Here is a 22,913-nt window from a genome sequence, read left to right on the forward strand (position 1 = left end):
TATATATATTTATAGATATAGATATATATATAAAAATAAACAGCAAAATGGTGAATGTATAAAAGGTATTAACACTCAAGACAGCTCTGGGTGGAAAGGGTTAAAAGTTCAAAACTTTCTCACCTTAGAGGTTTCCATACAATATGAAGAAAATACATAGTGAGGTTTGCTTTCACAGCATTGATGTGTGCAGAGTGGTTAAAAAAGTGAAACATGGGCACTTATACAATGTTTTACAAAAAACATCAAAGAGAAATAACAAACAATAACAATTTCAGGCAACAAGACCACAGGATAGCAAGTTAACAAACTTTTTAACCTCTTTTTTCTTTAAATATTAGGGATTTATACAAAACACATAATAAAATACCCATGTTATCAAATTACTTCACACAAGAAACACACTGAAGCTCTAGGAAGAAAGTACCTTTGGAATTTGGCACTATAGTTTCACTGATTTTTTTTTTCTTTAAAAGAAAAACCGATCACATTTTGCTGAACACAAACACATCTAAATTGTTCACAATAAAAAAATGACATCAATGCGTCACAAGCCAACACAAACTTATTCTGGAATATTTTTTCATTTTTCACATGAAATTTTTTTTTTTTTAAGCAAACAACTTTTTTTTTTGTATTTTTTTTTGAATCTTGTTTTTGTTCTTGTTGTTCAAGTAAACCAATTTTAAACCCTTCTTTTATAAACATAGAACACTTAAGACCATAAGACTCATGATGAAACCACAACTTAATTCACAGAAGCACCAACGTAACACATTTTACAGTAACCTTTCTTCTGTACATTGAAACAGTATAAAATATAGGTAATTTCATGTGCATTAAACCATGGATTGTCTAACTGTGAGTCAGTTCAGCAAAAGGTGACACAAGTAGGTAGCATTTGCCCTAAAACAGGGTAAATATTTTCTTATACTAATCTACAAAAAGTGGTTCTATATATATACTTTAATGAGAAAGTGAGCCACCTAAAATGGCCTTATCAAAAAACTTTACACTGCCTGAAAAATGTAAAAACTATTACAGACCTCTAGAGACTTAAAATCAGACAGTTTTATTTCTCAAACTGTTTTGGAAGTAGTCTGTTAGAAACCAACATTCTGTGCCTCTGGACACATATTGCTATTGTCACCAGTGACCAGGCAGAATGCCAATCCCTGTATAATACTTTCAAGTCTGTTTTTTTTATTTATTTTTTTTTTTTACGAAATGAAAAAAAAAACAAAACCAAACAACAAAACCAAAGCCAACCAACCAAAAATCAACCAAAACAAAAAACCCAAACGAAAAAAAAACAACAAAGGAAAAAAGAAAAGAAAACCAAAAACAAAAGGAAAGAAAGCAAAAACATTTTTGCCACAGGTTGTTTTTAAATCCTATCATTAATTTATCTAATAATAAATTTCAGTCTTGCATGAATGCAGCAATGTTTTTTCACATTGACTTCCCAGAATTCATAGCTAGATGAGGTCACATGCAAATTTCAAAGGTCAAACTAGATCAAAGGTCAGTAGGAGAACCAAATATGATGTGAGGTCAGAAAGACATCAGAAACAATGACGGGACGATGAAACTTTTTTTTTTTTTTTGAGACGCCACAGGGACATGCTAGGCAAACGATGGGCTAACGGGCATGGAGATGTCTAGGGAAAAAACAAGGAAGAGGAAAAAAAGTTACACAGAGTCTATGCAGCACAAACAAAATCACTTTTATGGGTGCAGGAGAAAACTAATGCAAATCTTTTATCAGTAGAGTCTATGAGCCGTTCGCATAATTTGCATTAACTCACAATACTTGTCAACAAGAGCACAATGGAACCCCCAAAGAATCCATCTGAAAGGAGTCAGAGAGAATGGATTCCTCTTTGGGGAGGAAAGAAAGGAAAGAACCAGTTTCTACAAACGTAACAGAAAGGTACGGGGAGGGGGGAAAAAACGGTCAGACAACCGAACTTTCAACTAGGTAATGGAAACTACGAACAAAATAACCAGACAAATACAAACAAGAGGATAAAAGCATGAACTGTAAAGGGAGCAGGGTTCAACAGTGAAAAAGCGCCCATTCTTGGCACGATTACTCTAGAGACTACTTCAAAGGATCTAGCTAGCATAGAGCTGCTCTTTAGGTATCCAATAAGTTAACAATAGGCAATAAATAACTTCCATTATTTCTGAGGCAGTAAAAATTTTGTATAAAAATAGAAATGCTTTTTACAAATAAAATTTACAGGCCTGTGGCTTTCTTTTTTATTTATTATTAAATTTATCTCTCAAGAAACATCAAGTATCGTCACTCATTTTATTTTATTTTTTATTTTATTTTAAACCCTGTAGCTTTAGAAACAGATCTCTAAATCTTTTTTACATTAATCCTTTCCAAAAAACCAAGAACTTAAAAAAAAGTGAAATATAAAGACGACCAGTGTAAAATCAGACTAATATATAACAATACGTTGATTCAAACCGAAAAAAAAAAAATCAAATCTTATTAAAAAACAAGTTGATGTAGTGGAAAGACTTGTTTCAATTTTTCTTGCAAAATAAGTGCTTCAACTGGCACGAGGCCATTTTGTTTAACCTATAAACTGCTGGTGCCACCCTGGTAAAATACGATCCATCCATAGAAAACAACTTTTATTGTGTGCTAATGGCACCAGGGTTCACAGAGTTAAATTGCACATTTTTTTTTTATGTGTGTGTGTGTTGCTTTGAATTTCAAGACATTTATTTTTGTTTTAAAAAGGAGATAAATTATGCTGCAAAACAAAATACAGTAACACAACTCAGTAATTACTTGGCAAGGAAATGGGAGCCAAGTGCAATAAGGACAAGTGGGGAAATGGAAGTGGTAACTGTAAAAATAACTGTCTCTTGGTGAAGGTTGGCTCTATGTTCTTTCTTAACCCCCCTGCAGAGGACAGGTTTGCTCATGGGACTTACCCTAAGAAAGCTAAAATAAGAGCAGTAAGCATCTGGGGTTAAGATCAGTAAGGTTTGCTGTCATTTTTGGAGCGTTTCAGCTGAACCTTCAAGCGTTTCATGCCAATCTGAAAGCCGTTCATAGCCTGGATAGCAGCTTGTGCAGAGACTGGATTGTCATAGCTAACAAAACCTACGAGACACAGAACGGAGGCGGGAGAGAAAGCGAACTATAGGTTAGAACAAATGTCACAAGGCGTTTTGTTAGGATTTTATTATTACTATTTACTTGACACATTTACCTCACTTTCAATTAGTTCTTTGACCACACTTCGTATCCCATTTCCTCTCTCATTTCCTTTGCCTTCCCCTTTACCTTCATAATATTTCTTTACTAGCTGGGATGCAGTTGGCCAATTTTGGTGCAATGCAGTTTCCAATCTGTTATTTATCTACCTATCGTTTAGACTGAAGACATTTATTACTGTGACACTTTTTCAGCGTAATACCTACCTACCTCCCAGTCTGTTAGGAAGTTCGATCAGGCCAGCCTGCAGATGTGAAGCTGAAACAGAAAGCCTGGTTGCAGAAACAAACCCCAAACTTCGATGCCTACGTGCTTTTGCACACCTAAATGCAAGCTCATGTGCGCTGGTCCCTCGTGCTACGAAACACTCATCTCCTTGGGCTTAGCCCAGGACAGTTGCAATATTAATATTTGGTATTTTTACAGTTCTTTCCAGTTCAAGATCTCAAGGTACATTAAATGTTAATTAATTCAGCCTCTTGGCCCCCAAAGGGGTATGTGAGCATTGAAATTAAGCAGCACCGTAAAGACAACGGCAGGGCTTGACGAGAACTCCAGATCTGCTCCGCGGTTGCGAGCACTAACTAGGGGCATAAGGCTTGCTCGGGTAATTCAGAATGGCTGGCCTGGCTCAGCTTTCTTGTCCCCGGGAGACTAAAAATGCTCTGTTCATAATGGACTCAAATCTCCCTGATTCTGGAAGCTCAAAATTCATTTTCATATCTGGGCCTCCCACTTGTAATTGCAAAGCTCGCCTAACTGCTGCTCTGCCTCAGCTCTGGCTAATTACTACTGTGCTCAGCCTGCTATTATGCATCTGCTTTGAAATGCTCCCTCTTCTTTCCGCTTGAATTTGCCTTAACACATATCCCTTCACTTGGTTAAAGCACGGATCCCACACACTTTGTTTTCAGTCCTAACACAGGCTCCTCGGAGCCTCTCTCCTACCAGCTTTCTTCATTCATGCCTAGTGCCTGCGTAATCTTCTGATTCATAACCTCTTTTTACCATCCTTTTAACCTGTTCTTTTAGGGCTCTTGCTTACCTTGCACTGCTGCCCTCTTCCATTTTCAGTGTCAGAATGAGACACTTTCCCCATTGTAAAGAAAAAACTCTCTTATCATCTTACCATCTGGTCCCCTGGAGGAGCTGCTCTCCTCCACAGACCATCCCTATGGTTTCACCCTGTATCAACTTCACCAAACTAAGAAACAATTCAGGCTAACTTCTGTTCCTTCCACTCAAAACTACCTCTCACTTCAATCTCTGCAGACTTTCTCCTGCTCAATGCCAGCATGTTCTATTCACGTTGTTCTGTGGTTGCTTATTTGTTACCTCCTTAAGGGATAATAAATGTTCCTCCATACCTTCCTTGGTTTTATTAACTCCTGTCACTTCCTCACTTTCTCCATCAGGTTATTTCCTCTTAATATTCCTGCCAGATCCCGAGGAGCTCCATCACTCCCTTCCTTTCTTCCTTTCCTCTGTATTATTCTAGGAGATCCTCTCTGTTCACACGACTCAAATCACTGTCTTAGCACTGCATTCCTGTGTCTACTTCCATCATCTCGCAGATCTCTGTCTTTATCTCTAGGATTGCCTCAGGGATAGAAAAGAGATCTGCCATGAGTTGGGAGGCAGCTGTAGCACCTTCCAGGCAGGTGCTCCACAGCTGAAATGTAGCTGCTCTTACCTACCTTGACATTTCAGAATTTTCCTCTACGGCTTTTCTGACCTTCATTTTGTTCTCTTATGTGCATTAAGAACAGTCTTTTACTATGAACTCCTCATCACCTTAGTTCCTTTTCCTCTTAGACAGTTTTAGCCACTCAAAAGTCAAGCAACTGATCTAAACTAGTCACTTGGCTCGCATCTGCGAATGGTGAATGAAGAGAAGCAAGGACACCCAAAGTGGCTTTTCCACCCACCATTCATGTCGCCAATTAAGACACCTCCACTGATGACAGAAGAACTGGAGCTCAGGCTCTATGTACATTCCAGGGAGGTGAAACGAGTCACCTCACTTTATCTCTTTATTACCTTCCTTGACGCAGGCACAAATTCAAACATACAACTTCTGTGCTGCATTGGTGGCACCAGCCTTTATCATTCAGTTGTTTTTCTGATTCACAATTTGTCTCTTTACACAGAATGCTGCATCTACATTAGCCTGTTACACTTAAAGTGTACAGGGGAATCTGGCATTCTCTCCTTCTATTTATGTTTTTTGATTGCACCTATTCATAATTTTTTTTCTGAATTTTAAACCGCAGGTTACATGAGGACGGCGTGATGTTTCTTATCAATTTTTAAAGACCTAGTCATGACAATTCTGATTTTTCGTTTAAATCTCTAAGGTATCTCTATAATCAGGATAAATATTTTTAATCATTCCAGTTGCGATTTTGCCATGAGGCAAACTACATTTACATACTCATGTCACTGGGTGGCCCTCTCCTGCCTCACTATTACATCTCTCATTTCTGTTATTCTAAGGTCTACGAAAGGCAAGAGATAAGCTTGAAGAATGAAACCCTTTGGCTGCTGAATCAACTTGAGCTCATGGAAGAGCACTTCCAGGCATAAACACTGTCCTGTCATCCTTATCACCATTTAATCTTTTGAGCATTTGTTTGAGGTGGACAAGAAAGCAAATAATGCCAAAGTCCACCTTCTGCAAGAAAAGTAATTTTTCACTTTAAGCTGCAGTGTTAAATAAAAGTTCATCACTGCCTTGCGACTCACTCAGAAGGCACCTTCCCTCCCCAATTCTGCCAGTGCACAGACTTGACAATCTTTTCACCTTTCTGGTGTTCATCCTGTTTTTATCTGTAATTTCACTTCTCATTTGGGCAGAAGATTGGAAACTCAAGAGTGGAAAGTACCAAGCACATGCAAAACATTATTATTATTACTGTTATTAATAATAATTATTATTACAACTACTACAAGGGAAAAAAAACCCCAACAAACCAACCAATCAAATAAAACCAAACCCAAACTGTACCCAGAGGAATGACCACTAATGATATAGGAGAGAAACGGGTTCTTCAGATGCACTGTTGTCCTAGTTTTTGGGTGGGAAGACATAGCAAAAAAAAAAAGATTTAAAACCACAAATATAGGACCAAAACAACAAACAGACAATTCCTGCTAATAAAGCTGAGCAGGTACATAAAGACTACGCTAGTATGTTAAACTACAGGATTAATTCTGGCTTTGCCTGTGATTAGCAGCATCACCACGGAGTCACCTACTGAATCAGAAAACCTCTATTTCCTCTGCCACTGCAGTACTTTTTGCTTTTAAAGCAAAACTCTCTCACTGGTGGCAGAATATCTGGGAAGGAAGAATGAGAAATTGAAATGTTAGTGAAAGCTGACTAGTGCTAAAAGGACAGAGGGCTCCTCCATCCATTGGACGTTGACTCCTCCATTTTCCCTCAGACAGGATAACCTTGGTACGTCACTCTCGTGTCCCACAAATCCAGACAAATGTCTAAGCAGGTAATCAAAGAGGAAAGCCACAAAAAGCAAGTGTGGGGAGTGATCTGATGAACTGAGCCACCTGCTCAAAGTAATTTTCATTCTTTCAGCAGTCACCACAATTGCTGCATTTCGATTAACGTAGCTTGATCTGACATCTCGTCAAGATTCCTGGAGACCTCAAGAATGATTTTGTCACACCAGCATAGTAACTGAACTGGCTCCAGGTCAACAGGGAGTCCATCTCAATTCCACGTTTCAAATTTGCTACGGCCTCAGGGACCATTTTAATCCCTTGCAGAAACATGCTGGACTATATTGGTCTAGATTTGAACAGTTTTTTCTAAAGCTTGAAGAGGTAACTGCTTCAAAAACAAACTGAAAGACTATGGAAGAATGCAGAAAGAATGTCACATCCTTCTCCTGAGCTGAATTAACTTTCCAGGCATACTAAGGGCTTCTCTTCAGGTGAAAAACCCTCAAATTGTGGCAAGGCTTGAATTTCAGGGCAGCAGGCATTTCTGAGCAACTTGATGAATTCTTCTTGTTTTTGGGTACTATCTGTTTAGGTAAATTCATATCCTTTCAGGACGGGTTAAAACCCAATAGCTGTGGGGTCCTTGAATGGCTTCTGTTGGAGACAAAACCTTAAACAGATGCTTTTTAACAAAATCTAGATTTTAAAAAAAATAATGATACTCCAGTTAAAAAACACGTATTATGGTCAATGGTGACACTTCAGAATTAAGGGATGGTGCCAGGCAAAGAGCAGCACTGTTGGTACAAAGGAGTTTTGGAAACTAGGGGGTTGGCTAGACCGGTTACTCTTCTGTCATACATACAGTTGTGTTCCTTTACTCTGGGCAAGAACTGTCACTGTTAGGGTAACCCCAAGATGTGAGGTCAAATCTGATAACACTTATCTTTAAGAGATTCTTTCCTCCTCCTACACCCTCCTCATGCCTTGCATAAGACTGAAAATATTAAACCAAAGCTCTACCAGCCTGCCACTTGCTTACATTCTGTACTCCACTCCATCAAAGAACTGAGCTAGTGCATCTAAGCTATTCAAAAGACACGAGCCCACTTGATTAACTCTAGAACTTGTTTTATACCAACATATCACCTTCTCCTCTGTTGTGATCTCATTTTCTGGCAGCTCAAAGCGTTCTTGGGGAAGCTTGACACTGATCTTGTGAGGCTCCCCTCACTGCTGCCCTAAAGTACGGGGAGATGCCACCTTCCATAAGACACTGGAGCCCACCCGCAACAGCTGGAGCGTCACAGACGTCAACTGTCTGCAAAGTGTTCTGAGCTACATGTACACGCCATTCAATCACTAATTGCAAAATCTTGTACTTAATCAGACGAAAGAAATTCCTGTAATGTAGAAGTAATGGGTTAAACATAGAGCGCTTTTAAGTGGCTCAGCTATACAATAGAGAATAATTAGGTATCCATAATAAGGCACTTTAATAGTATACTAAATGACATTCCCCCACATAGGGTGTAATTAGTTTCATGTACTTGACACATTCATGGAGATGTCAGACTGGAAGATTATCATTGTTTTTTCATATCCAATTTTTAGTTGGAAGTAGTTTGTCTGTGCATCTTCCTGCTCATTTGAGGATTAGCAGTCCATTATTTTCAGAATGAGGTTCCAGTATGACATTTCTCACACTGCTGTTAATTTTCTTTCCTGGCCCCTTTTCAGTACAGTGCATGTGGTTTTTACTATTCGATTTATTAAATTTGACATACCAAAGCACTTGCTCAGATTGGTCTGTTTGTCAATGAAGACTTTAGCAGAGATAACATTTCCAAAAGGCATGAACATCTGCAGAATGTCCTGGTCTCCAAACTCCTGGGGGAGGTGGTAAATAAAGAGGTTTGCCCCTTCTGGACCTTTAGGAAAATAAACAAAAAGAAGTATGAAAACAGCTATTGCAAGTGCTATATCTAATCTATTTTTCCATAATACTTACTGAAGGTGATGGTCAGAAAGCATTTCACTTTCCAACTTTGAAGGAACAAAAGCAAGTGGATCATCAAAGCAACAGAGCTGAAATGCAGCTCTTCAGAGCATCCTATCTTGCAAAGTGTTTACTTGATAGCTCTACCACAGAAAAAGTTAAATTGCAGCCTCTTTCTTCAATTTATGTGAGTGTCTTTCAGTATAATTACGGACAGAAAACCAGGTACACAAAGCATTATTCTCTCATAATACTCCAAGAACTGCACAAGGAGTCCTCCACTGCCTCAAACACCTGCATGGGTTTATTGGTTTACTTCAAGTTGTGGGAATTTATGGAAACGCAATGAGCTGAGCTCAGATTTGATTATCACAGATGTAAACTCAAAGGGCAGGAATGTGTTAGAGAAGGGAATAAAATGGGTAAGACAAAGCAAACCTTGTGCCTTGGAAATCAGGGAAGTCAGAGAGAAAGATACTCAGAATTAAATTTGTACTGATTAATTTCAAAATGACTTTTTTTTTTTTTCCAAAATACAAATTCTCCATAGAAAGCTCTGTCTCCTGGAAGAAATTTTGTATATATAAGTCTTTTTAAAAAGCCCCAAATAAAGTAGTTGGGTTGAAATTAAAGTGACTTTAGACAAAGTTGACTTTGCAAAGAAAGGTGCAAACTTAAAGGTGCTTTGAATATTTTTCTTACAGCCAGAATTTGACATACACATTATTACTGCTATTGGTTTAAATGCTCATCCTAGCACCAGTAAGTTATTTTTTTTTCCCTAGATCAATTTCTTCTTTACAATAACATACTAGAAATGAGAAATGGATGCCTGGAAGAACATGATGTATGATGGAGCCAGACATGTGGCTTTTCCATGCAGACACCAGGAGCATAAGTGGGGAAGGGGAAGAAACATTTCTGGTAAAAAAACATCTACAGTAACCTCTTTAAGTATTCCCTTGCTTAACAGAACCTAAGTGTGCCTCAGATATGATGTCCCTGGTTTTCTAGAGAGGAAGAGGAAAGTACGCATCAGATCTATGTAGTATCTTCTGCAACAGAGTCATGAAGTCTCACATCTCCCATGCAGAAGAACCAGGCTGGCTGCTCTTTCAGCCTGAAGGAGAAAGTTGCAATGTTTGCCCAAAAGGAGGGGATAAATGGATTAGGAAAAATGATGGCTTTGAGAAAAAAAATTTTTGGGGGGCAAAAAAAAAGAGGGAAAAAAATTTGCCACCTGGAACTCATTTCTTCTTACTGCAAGTAAACTACCTTATCCAGAAAATAATATTTTTAAAAATAATAATAATAAAAAATTATTGAAAATAGCTTAGAGCATATGCATGAGGTGGCTCACCATGCTTCAGCATTTAATATTTAATATAGCATTTTCATCTGGTACTTGTTTATCCTCAGCCACTCCAGACTCTTCACTATTCCATCAGAAATCATGTTAAGAGACAAAGCATAGTTGTCGGTATTCAGTGAATGAATTTACTCACTTTAACTTAACCCCTTGCTGACAGAAACAAGATATATAACAAAAAATACCATATTGTAAAATGGTCGCTGCCAATTCATAATAAAAAAAAAGGAAGCTTACAACTGATACGAATGTTCATAAAGAGAAAGAAGTTAATATGCTTGGGAAAAAATCAAACTGCCCTCCGATATGTATCTTATGATGACAGCAAATAAACGGTTTCTTTCCGGTGGCAGTCTATCACCACCGACCACAGTGAGCAAGATGAAAGATGAATGCAGAGACCAAAAAGAAAGAGGAAAAAGTTGGTTAAAAAAAATGATTAAATTTTCAATAATCTAAGCTGCTAGCACTAAATGAAGTAAAGAATTCAGACAAAACACATATTTTAACTTGTGTCCCCATACAATAGTCAGCTGGGAGAATGCCAAATAGATCTTGCTAGGAAACATTTCCCATAACAGTACAAGACACTATTTTAAAAAAGGATAAAAAAAATCTCTTGAGGCTATTATACTAGGTTTATTACCAAAGCTTAGCACCGGCAAGAACAGTAGTGACAACATCGATATAATCCTAGGAAGCATGCAATATTTTCCTGTCCTTCTAGAATTAGCTAGAAATTAAGATGACAGCAAGCCATGAAAACAGAAAGAAACCCCTCAAATTGCTGGGAAGTGTGCAGGGGAAGGGAAGCAGGAAAAAGGGTAACCAGATTTTCCTAAACATCTTGTAATTAGTATTCATTTATTCTTAGCAGTAACTTCCTGAGGTTTATTTGCTGTTGGCACGGGTAGAGGGGGCAATCATTCACTTAGTTGCTTCCCCACAAGACCCACAATTAAGCAAAGAACCACTCAAAGCAAAAACGGATCTTGTCATTAACTCAAAACCTTAAACCTAATCAGATTGACTCCTTTATGGCAACCAGAAGAGAGAATGGCACCCATAATGGGATGATTTTTGTTACTGGTGGCTTTTTATGTGGCAGCTGGTGAATGATTTTGTACAAGAAAGGATGTCCGATGAAGTAGTAACATGGTTTAGCACTGGACCTGGTATTTCTAGGTTAACGGTTGGACTCGACGATCTTAAAGGTCTTCTCCAACCTAAGCGATTCTACGTATAACTTGTAGGACAGATGGTTAAAAAATTAATTCCATCAGAAGTTAAAGAAAGTAACAATATCGAGCTAACCGAAAAAAATCCCAGCCCCAAGATTAGGCTCCTGAGGTCCTTTGTTAAACTTCTGGGGAGAAATGACCCCACAGCACCGCTTTCCTGTGGTTGCAGGCAGCTTGTTTGGTATGGGGCTCGCTCCGCTGGGCTCTTACCTTCCTTCTGGCTGCCGGCAGCACTTTGTTGCTGCAACAAGCTCTGGCTGTACAAGGTGGGCAGCGCGGCGGCCGCATACTGCTGGATTCCTGAGTAGGCCTGGGTGAGCGCGTCCATCGTGCCGGCCGTACCGTTCGTCAAGCCTGTTGCGCCGAGTCCTCCGTTCAGGGCCGCCATACCTGAGAGCATTTGAGCAACTTTACAAAAAACCCAACAATAGAGAAAAGAAATTGCACTTGTTCATTAGTGCTTTCCGAAAGTCGTTGGTATTATATGACACTGACAACGACAGCAGGGCATGCAGCTCGGCACTTCACCAAATGGGACTGAGGACAAAGAAGCACGACTTTGGCGTCAGGATCACTTCAGCACATGGGTTGCACAGTCAAACGGACTCGCATGCAGCCTGCTACTGGCAAGTACTACAGCTCGGTGCTCCTGAAAGCCTCTCTGCCCACCTTCATTGACACCCGTGCTTCTGACGAGGGTATCTGAAGCTGGAAGAGTGTTCAAATCATAGAACCATAGAGTAGGTTGGGTTGGAAGGGACCTTAAAGATCGTGTAGTTCCAACCCCCCTGCCACGGGCAGAGACACCTTCTGCTAGACCCAGTTGCTCAAAAGACCACGTTTCTAGAAGAGAGGCACCTGTCTGACCTGTATCCTTGCAAGCTGGCCACTGGGGAAAAAACTAGTCTGGAAACCCGCTCTTTCTGACCAGGGTCTTCGGCAACATGCTGTCGTCACACCATATCAGAGGTGTTTTGCTTACACAAAGTAAGGTAGAGAACCTCTATTAACAGCATTTTGAAACAGCCCTCTGTACAATTATGGGCCTTGTCCCTTAGGTTTGTGGTAGGAAGATGGACTGTGATGCTCTGTGCTGCCACTTCCCTCCTCCAGTTACTCCAGAAGAGATGAACAGCAGCACATCTAAAGTGACTAAAAGTGCTTCACCCAGATAAGACATCTTTCAGGAAGGAACAAAAGCATTTGATTCTAGCAATGTCTTTCTTCTCACTGGAAGCAGAGTTGCTTCATGTTGTTTTTTTTTTAAAAGCGATTCTACATCCTGATAAATAACAGATTAATTTATCTGGGATTACTGCCAAAGAGGAAATTTCAGACGGGATTGCTAGCTGTGCAGAAAATGGCATCCCTCATCCATGCAAACAGCGTAGTCCACTAAAATTTTACTACTCTGACTCGATGGTTGACAAACTCCTGACTTAGATCACCTCTCCATTGCTTCTATTCCTCATCATGGCTCTTAAAATGAGTCACACTGAAGTTAACAGGGTTAACACTTATTTTTTTTTCTCCCCAGAAACTCCAGGAAAGGTAAATTTTCTGTTGGAGGTACAGTCTTTTTGGCAGTTCATGGGGTGGCAGAGTTCAGAGCCCACCTCATCACCCACATCTGTGACTTGTGTCAAACAGAGCAGTAAGAGCTCACCAGGTCTTAAGAGTTAGGCCATGGTTTCTGCACAACTAGGTATCCTGTGCTCCCCAGTTTTTAGGTGAATGAACAATTTAAAAGGGCTTAATTGTGCCCCTTGAAGTACAGTAGATCAGTTACCAGCAAATCCCCACGTGTTGCCAGATCTAGTCGAGAGGTGGCGTCCCTGCCCATGACAGGGAGGTTGGACTAGATGATGTCTAAGGTCCCTTCCAGCCTAGGCCATTCTATGATCTATGATTCTATGAAAAACGAGGCATCCAGAACCCCCCTCAACCATTTCTTAGACACTGTGCAGTGTTTTGGTTGGTGAAATGATGGTGAAGCCATATAAAGATCCAAAAGTTAGGAAAATAGAAAAAAGAGTGCTTAGTTTCAGAGCAATAATAAGGGGTGACATATAAATTGGAGGAAAATGAGGAAATTAAGCAGAAGTCACTTTATAGTGAATTAACAATGAAATATTAGACTGGGAAACAATCTTCAAGGAACGTGGCATAAACCTTATCGCATGAGTAATTTAGAGATAGAAGAAATACTGCAAGGAATTATTCTGCATTGACAGAGGAGGATAAAGATGGTGACCTACTAGTTTTCTTCCATCTCTTATGTAGATTCAAAAAGTGTATTCCTATGAGTCTCCAATAATCAGGACAATTGCTCAAGTGGCACCTTTCTGGCTCCACCAGAGTCTGTGGCAATTAAGAGAATTGTACTGCATAAATTATACCTTTTGATATTACTATAATTTGTGTGACTAAACACTTGACAGAGATGTGATATTCTTAGCCCTTACTTAATAAAATGTCTCGCACTTTGAAGATTTCTTTTTCCCTTCCACCCCACTTCAGAGCATCGCTGCATCCTGAAAGGAGGTACCGGCTGCCACTACTTTGAACAAAAGCCTCTGCCAGAGCACGAGAGCCACACACTTGTTGTGTAATGGTTCCAGTTATAAAACAAAAACTTGCAAACCAAGACAGCTTGTGAAACATCTTGTGTCTAAAAGGCAGGAAATTTGGAAAATTAAGATCCAAATGGTAGTAATAATAGCAATAACAATGTTGTTGTTATTATTATTTGTTCCTGAGCCTGACCTTAACCTGCTCTGACATTTTTGTGCTTAGGTTTGTGACATGGCTTGTATGGGTGTACACCCAGCACTGGTTAAAGTAAAAGCTCCTGATAAAGCAGCTTGTATCTCTCCTTTTATTATAGTGTTGAAATAACTTGATAATAAAGTATTAGGATAACATATTATCTTTTGTGAGTCATCAGCTTGTTAGATAAACATGCTTTGTGTTGCAGTGGGCAGCATCCTCCCCCTTCTTTCCCCTCGAATCAATAGCTCCTTCCCACCACATGATTTCAGATTAGCAAACAGTCAGGCAGCCCCGGCTCACCGCACTGCTTCTGGGAAGGGCACGGCTACTGCTACTGTAGCGCACGTGTCTACATACACTTCCCTCCTGAGCAAAACAGATCTGCAGAAAGCTCTCGACATTTTTTTCCATTCTCCCTTTTCACATTTTTATGAAATCTGCAAGGTCCAGCTGCAGTTACACATCTCTGCCATCTCTTTATTATCTCCACCAATGCACCTCAGTCTGGCATTGAATTCCGGTCCCTTCCTCAGTTCTGTGAAATAACCTTTTGGAGTCTCTCATCTATGGCCTCCTACTTTTTTGGAGTTACTCTGCATAATACACAAGTGACAATGCTTGGCAAGTCCAAAGTGCTTTCTAAGCACCTTCAAATCTGTCATGAATAGTTTTATCTCCATTTTACAGAAGTAAATACGAGGGCGGCAAGGCTAAGTGACTGCCCTGGGTTCACACACAGATACCGTGTCACAGCTGTCCAGTATCCGGAATCCATAGTCTTCTTTCTTAATTGCAAAGAATCTCTTCCTCTCTTTTTATTCATTTTTCCTCATAATTTGTAATTCTTTTTGTTAGTTACATTACTTAAATTTACGTGCACAAAGGAGATAGTAAAATGTTTTGTCATTTAAGGTTTTAGATGCTTCAAGCACAACTGAGGGAGGAATGGGTGAATCTCTGCATGTGAATGTCTACACTCTACAATGCTTCTCGTTACACTGAGAGCACTATCCGCCTGCACAGCCCAGCTTCATTTTCATGGACCCAGCTAGGATCCAGAAAACAGACTGAAGTCTCCTAGCGAGCTCAGCCTGGAAGACATTCTCCTTACAATTCCCACATACAAAGCAGGACACGGCTTCAACAGAAGGCTATCTCTTCCACCTCTCTTTCCACCTCTGTGTAAATCAATGTCCAAGCCTAGTGCCACCCTCCGATCAATTCCTGGGTTAAGATCTGCTTGACTTGTGCTTTGGATCGCTATTGTTAGCTCCCCAATTACAAGCCTGTCACGCAGTTCCACCTTTTCTGCACAATTACTTCAGGGACTTCCATAACCAATGAGTCTTTTGATCAGAGTGCTTATAACCACGGCACAGTGCGAAACATCAGCCCCATGGAACATCTGGTTTCCTGGAGGCAAACTCCTAAGCAGGTTTCAGTGTGAACAACTGGATCAGATATGGTCACTGCAGAAAGCTCTGGCTCGTCATTAAAATAGAGAGGAGGCTGCAATTTGAACGATGCTTTGCTACCATTAGCATCACAAGTACCTGAAATTGATAACCTGTCACCCTTTTGAGAGAAACAGTGCCACAACACTGTGCTGTGCTGTGGGGAAGCAGTTTCCCCTCTGTAGATCTCTCTCATGTATGTACGTACACAGACAGACATATCCACACACACTTTGTAAGCACTATACACATACGAATATTCCAGGCACGTGCCCACAAAAACATCCATGAAGAAGATTTGGGGCTGAAGCCACTGTTGATACAAGTCCATGGAAGTAATGGTGGCTTAAAACAAGCTGAAAGTTGGCACTTTGTGAATATGTCATTAAAGCCTCAAATGACACATGCAGATAAGTTTGCACACACACCACCTCAAAATACTTGCTGAGAGAATGTAATCTCTTTGCTTGTAGCCTAGCAAGAAATGTCAAAAGGAGTGTAACAGAAGGGTTCCCACACAAAGTCAAGAGCTCATAAATGAGTCATTCTTGCTTGATCTTGATGAAAGGGACATTATCACAGAGTGCTCCAGCGTGCCTGCGTTCTTCGTACTTGTGGGAGGGAAGGAGTGGGATGCCATACTCTGCTCTTTATGTTGTGACTTCTTATAAACCAAGAAAAGCACAATGACTATCAGGAAAGGATATTTAACGATCTTATAACAGGGCAGCTCTCTTACTATGAGAGCTCATGAGAGGAGATATGTTAGCTTTTAATGCGCGCCATTTTCAGTGACTTGCTTTAACATTAATGTAATAATAAGAACGGAAACTAACATCTGCCATTTTGGGACCTGATACTTACTTTTCTTAAGTTTTTCTTGAGTCATATTTACTACAAGGTTATTTGCGTGAAATACACGTCCTTGCCAGAAGCAAGACCTGTTTTACACAAGACCCCATGCAACCACTCAACATTGCTACATGGACATCCACTAGCCCCCTTCCTTCCCAACTCCCAACAATGACAACCAGAGATCACAGAACAAAAAGATTGGGTGAGCAGCCAAGTAACAGTGACAAAAAGGACATCATGCAGAGCATCAGAGTGAGCAAGAGATACTGAGGAGGACATCCATTCCTGGGGGTACATTATGATGGGTTATGGACTGGCAATGACCTAATAGATTCCTTGCATTGCAAAAGGAAATGCAAGGAGAAACAGCAGCTAAAATAGAAAGGAGGGGGAAAATGCAGCTGGACAAATCTCTTCCATTGCAGGCAAAGGTGAAGTCATTGTAGCAGAAACAATAAAAAAAAAAATCCTTCTTCTTCAGGAAAATCTTGACCAAGGCTAAGAACAAGGAAGAATGTTCTAACAATTACCAGCATCTACTTAGCTGGAGATGCCAGGCTTTGTTTAGGATGTCACAGGATAGGTGTGCATGCTCTGGTATTACAGGTGATTGGCTATGCCACTCTCTTGCCAATTGAAAGCCAAAGACTTGCCTTCAATTTTAAAGCATGTTGTTCTAAAGGCAAACTGGTAACTCCTACAGACATTTTAAAAGGACTGCCCCCGTGGCAAACACCTTTCTTATCACTACATTTCTGAGTGAGGTTTTGTACACTGGAGTGATATACCTGTTGTCAGACTCCCTAAACGATAAAGGAGCCTCTCCTACAACTTAGACAACCCAAATCCCTGGTGACATTTCTTTTACCTTCCGTACACCCTGCAAGAAAAGGAGTCTTTGTGCAGGGACCCAAGGGACTTCACTTTGCAAAGCAAACTATGTGAAACTGAAAGACTCCAGAACTGCATATGTACCACAAATGGAACTAGATCAACTTGACCCCCTTATTTTGTATAGAGATCAAAAATAATAATATCATCACTTTACAACTGATAGTTTTTGTGGCATGATTACTGGGGAAGGCTGTCCACCACAGCAATAAATACTCACTGTTTACGGTACCTGCTAGTGCATTAATATTATTCAGTCCAACAGTGGCTCCAGCCAGTCCTTGGAGGGTACCCAGAGAAGTCAAAGAATTCATGGCCGCACCAGCTGTGGAATTAGCAGTTGATGCAGCCACTGAAAAGAAAAACAAGATAAAATTCAAAATTAAGGCCATATTTTGCTTTTTTGAGTTGACCATAAACCAGCTTACAATAATGCTGAGCACAACAACAGGGCTACTTGCAAAGAAAAAGAACAAAAAAAGAGACCAATAAACCAATCTTGTTCAAGATATTAATAGTATTATTGTTCACGGAAAGTGTTGATGAGTCTTGAACTGCAATGACTAGACCACAAAATTTAGCATTGCACTATTATTTGCAAACATCACACAGAAACAGCAAGTACGGGACCAGTCACTTTCTCAAAACTTTGTCAATCAACCTAGCATAGAATCATAGAACAATTCAGGTTGGAAAAGACCCTTGGGATCATCAAGTCAAACCACAAACCCTACACTACAAGTTCACCCCTAAACCAGATCACCCAACACCACATCTAAGCAACACTTGAACACACCCAGGGATGGCAACTCAACCACCTCCCTAGGCAGTCTATTCCAGTGTCTGACCACTCTTTCTGTGAAGAATTTCTTCCTAATGTCCAGCCTAAACTTGCCCTGTTGCAACTTGCAACCATTCCCCCTGGTTCTGTCCCTAATTATCTGTGAGAAGAGACCAGCACCAACCTTTCTACAATGTCCTTTCAAGTAATTGTAGAGCATGATGAGATCCCCCCTCAGCCTCCTCTTTGTCAAACTGAACAGACCCAGCTCCCTCAATTGCTCCTCATAAGGTCTGTTCTCCAGGTCCTTCACCAGCTTTGTTGCCCTCCTCTGCACTCGCTCCAACACCTCGATATCTCTCCTATACTGAGGTGCCCAAAACTGAACAAAATACTCAAGGTGCGGCCTCACCAGTGCTGAGTACAGAGGGACAATCACCTCCCTTCTTCTGCTGGTCACAAAATTTCTAATACAAGTCAGGATGCAGGCTGATCAGCTAACCAGGCTATTGAGATTTTGCTACATTTTAAACTTCGTCACTGAGAAAAACCCAAAATTATTCATAGTAATTTTGTCATGCAAGAGCTTTCTGTTCTGGGCCCCAAGAGAAATTTTAATTCTTCTAAGTGAGACACTACGACATCATGGCTCTGCTCTAGGACCCTGTATGAACATCATAAAGCCTTGAAGTTTACAAGAGGAGGAATGACGAGCCAAACAGAAAATGTAACTACTATCCATTTTATTTCAGACTTTTAGTCTGGCCTTTGTACATAACTAGTCATGTATACGCACCCCATAAATGATAATACATACATGTCTAAAACCTCTGCCAGAGGGGAAGCTGAGACTCAGATGGAGAAAAGGTCCTTGCTGCTACAATGCCAAGGGAATGGTGAAGGTGGATGAGATGCATCCATCTAAACCACCTTGTTTAAATCACCTCATCTAAACCATCTTTTAGGAAGAGAGGCTCATCCTCTTGTTATAGAAAAGAGTTATAATTTTCGATACGTTGGATGAACTAGAAATGTGTGTCTCTCATAAAAGGCCCTTGAATAACCAGTGTAGATTAAACACTTAACTTGCAGGTAGGTAAAATCATACCAGATGAATCACACTCATAAAAGCTGCAGAAACAATTAGGTTTTTAGCTTGTCTCCTGAGCCATACTTTAATGCATCAATCACAAAGACTTTCTTTCTTTTCCTTTAAAAACTTGCATTGCCTTCTGAAAAGTGAACATTTAAAGTCAGAATTTTGTTTGACTTACCAGAGGCACACCATGTCTACACCTAGCTTTTCTGCTTCTCTTCGTTACCTAGCTGTGAAATGGTTAAGACCACTTTTATCTTGATGCTCTTTTGAGCTGTCAAACACATCAGAGTACTCAGTGAACCCTCAAGGAAGTCAAGTCTCCACACTTGGCAGCATCCACTAAGGAAAGCAGAAGACAACTTTTTCACTTTGTAGGTAAACCGTAAAGCTTTAACCTACAAATAATCCACCTTAAGACCCACCGAAGATGAGCCTTCGCACACATGGACCCTTAACGTACAAATGTACACTCTCCCAGTATGGGTGAGGAGAGATTTCCAGCCCCTGTGAAGCACTCCTTGTCCCCACTTCCCCAGCATCTGCAATATTAACTTGAATAATTTTGTATGTTGCAGATAGAAGCAGCTTTGATTATTCAATCTCTCTCCAAAAAGCAGTAAGAAGCCAATAATGTCTTTGATTAAAAAAAAGTAATAAAAAAACTCAAGTAAAACCACACTTTTGTCAGATAATGTGGGCACCAACAGAGAAGAGAGAAAAAAATCAGAGCGACTGAATGTCAGTGAATTCCCTGTGACCAACCCTGCTCTGTGTTTCTGCTCATGTTCATTAGCAGATCATTTAAACGAAGGATATAAACCTCAAATCTAAAGCATCTGATTGGTTTTGACTGGGCTGAATTCCATCCATTTCTGTTTCAGAGGATTATTACCCTTTTCTCTTGAGGAAACACATATATTTAAGAAATGAGAGAAACGGGGGCTAGGAAACTGCCTGAAAATTACATTAAAGCTCTTGGGGGCAAATAACTCCCGCAAATGAGAGCCGTACGCTTATGGATTGTCAACACATCTGCCGGAGAAGGCAGAAAAACCTGATTAAATCCTTCACTCTTGTGCAGCCCTCAGAGTGCATTATGGTGCCTCTTGTCATAGCCTCACTGCTCAAACACATCCTCCAGGGATGGGCAGTATCTGGGGCCAACATCTCTTTTCTTCTTTTATTCATACCAAGTTTCTCTATTCCATCAGACAAACACAGAGCAGGTGCCTCAGTGATTCTCCCATCTGAAGATGCAATGCAGATTATCTGGGTTGCCTAAATAATGACTTGGCATATAATCAATGTAAAATCCGAGTCGGAGCACTGAAACACCTCAGAAATCAGCATTTTGTTGTTGCAGCCATTTCTCCTGCTTAGCAGTGATCTGTCTCACAGAACCACTGGGACAGTGCTTTTTTCCTCTTTAGCTTATTATTTCTTTGAGGAGAAAGAAACTGAACAATTTGTGTGGTTTCCATTATCTTACTGAACACGGGGTGAACAGAAATGAAGGGAGCTCATTTTGTCAGGGCACTTGTAAAGGGCAGCTCCAGCACCTTGCTGCATGAGGTTTCCTGAGAGACTCCACACTAGTTACCTCCTTCCCTTTGACTGGGACCTATATGGATGAAATGAAGACGAAAACAGTGATGAGCTAAAAGACTATCATAAGGGGTCCCGAAAAGGTCCAAGATATTAAGAGAGGTGAAAATTTCTCCTACAAAGCTGGATAAAACCAATACAATAAAACCTTGTCCCCAAAAAACTTACAGGAAGACAAAACAAAAGCTAAAACGTTCTACAAGACACAGGTGGAGGCTTAAGCCAGCTGAAAGTTTTTACCTCATGCGCTCCCAGAATATGTTGAAATCCAACTAAAAAGGACTACGCTTCTCCTGTCCTTTACCCTTTTCTAGTTTCTTTCAACTAAAATATTGTAATTTACATTGAACCAAAAGGAAAAAAGAAAAATCATATGCCTTGTGGTAACAGTAGATGACTGCATTACTTTGGGGGAACTTGTATAACTCTCTTGTGCCAGCTCTTGACAACCACTCAGTGATGGCAAAGGACATATAATTCACTGCTGGAATAGCGTTATCCTATATTTATGGCTTTTACTTGTCCAGATGACAAAAAATAGATGGTACCTACAGAATTTATAAATTGGTTTTTACCACGTTCCCCTGCCACCAAACAAATTAAAACATTTCACAACTCTCTCCATCCTTCACACCAGAACATTGCTGTTTGGAATCGAATCACTTCATAGAGCTTCTTTCTAAACAGCAGGCATCTGGCTCCTGGTACTAAGATATATACTTGATGTACAGAGCTGCAGTGCCATTAGGAATTGTCCTCCTTGTACGAGTGGTGCACTAGCATTTGGTGCAATGGTGAGGAAAATCTAAACATACCAAGAAAGTGCAAATGACGTGGGCTTCTGGTGTCCCTCTGTACACACCCTGTACCACAAGATTTGGTGTATTATTTTTCTCTTTAAACTGGGAATTTTATCCTTAAAACTTACATACCTCAATACATTTCTGGGGCAGCATTAGTGAGTTACCTAACACAGAAGCTAGTGGGGAGAGATCCATCAGGCTGGAGCTCCAGCCTGATGAACGCTGGCTGAATATACAATAACCAGTGAAGAATAGAGATGCTTTTTACCCTCTGCACCAATCATTCCCTCACAATGTTAAGCCCTGGATAAACATCAGAACATGATAGATAAGATTTTGCCTGCTCAAAGGAACTTCTTCCTCTCTAACACCAGTCACTGGAATAAGCTGACAACTTTCTCAAGGCGGCTGTTGCTCAATCAGAGACTATTGGCAGGAGTTACAGGGTTGAATCCTTCGGCTGTTGTTGCAAGAGTTTAGACGTTAATGTTCATCATATTCCCTACTGGCCTTAAAAAAACTATTAAGACATGAAAATAATATCACAGTGCTGGATAAAGAGCTCAGTTTAGAATTGTAGGAGTAAAAAGTTGCCCAGTGATGTGTAGAAAAATCTGTTCTGTTTCCTGCACGTACACTGCATGTTGATCACCTGCTGCCTTCTCCATCCAGGCCACAATCAGAGAATTTACAGAATATTTTAGCATCTCAAATTATGACAGATAAGAATGTAAAAAACATTTATTTTGCTTTTCAAGACCTTACTGTTTCTTCTTCATTGACCCTTCTATTCTCACACTTCCTCCTCCTTGTTCCAAACTCAACTTCACTTTAATAAACACCCAGGAAACTTCAAATAATACAAATAATAGTAAAAATAATGTCATGGCTGCAGCCTTCCCCTAACACCCCCTGAAACTCCTCCCAACCTCAGCCATTCGATCTTATTGTGCTTCCTCCATTTAATTGATGGAATTTTTGCGGTCAGCTTTATTATGAATAAAGAGCCTTGGCCTTTGGTTAATATATTCTTTAACAAAGCTCTCTTCAATACAGAGAACACATTTTCATTTAGAATTGTTGCTCTACACGGTATAGATATTTGAGTTTAACTAGCAATGTTGTATTCAACAGAGATTTATAAGGCTGGAAGGAGTTGGCATTTTCAGCTATTCCCCTCAAAACATTTATTTCTACCTGTAAAAGGTTATAGTACCTTTTAGGTCAGAGGGATTTTTTAAATAGAAATCCAAACTATGAGTGAGCCATTTCCCTTTTAATTTAATAACGTTTCAGCACAATTCTTAGAACTATGCCAACCTAGAAAAACAACTGCTA

General features: G+C 40.0%; 1 protein-coding gene across 2 annotated transcripts in view; it reads right to left on the reverse strand.

Moving 5' to 3' along the window:
• Positions 1-1,405: 1,405 nt before the first annotated feature.
• CELF2 (CUGBP, Elav-like family member 2) overlaps positions 1,406-22,913 on the reverse strand; it is a 131,783-nt gene continuing 110,275 nt past the window's right edge. Inside the window, exons 9-13 of one of the 2 annotated variants that reach the window (XM_009868874.1) lie at positions 17,520-17,639; positions 11,526-11,705; positions 8,494-8,637; positions 2,959-3,130; positions 1,406-1,661 (exon numbers count right to left, since the gene is read on the reverse strand). In XM_009868874.1, coding sequence (XP_009867176.1) covers positions 3,003-3,130; positions 8,494-8,637; positions 11,526-11,705; positions 17,520-17,639 — 572 coding nt within the window. In that variant the 3' untranslated portion in view covers positions 1,406-1,661; positions 2,959-3,002. Of the gene's footprint in view, positions 1,662-2,268; positions 3,131-8,493; positions 8,638-11,525; positions 11,706-17,519; positions 17,640-22,913 lie in introns of those variants that run through there. The other variant, XM_009868873.1, reaches the window with a different exon arrangement.

The sequence above is a fragment of the Apaloderma vittatum genome, unplaced genomic scaffold (genome assembly GCF_000703405.1).
Source record: "Apaloderma vittatum isolate BGI_N311 unplaced genomic scaffold, ASM70340v1 scaffold15714, whole genome shotgun sequence".
Taxonomy (NCBI): Eukaryota; Metazoa; Chordata; class Aves; order Trogoniformes; family Trogonidae; genus Apaloderma; species Apaloderma vittatum.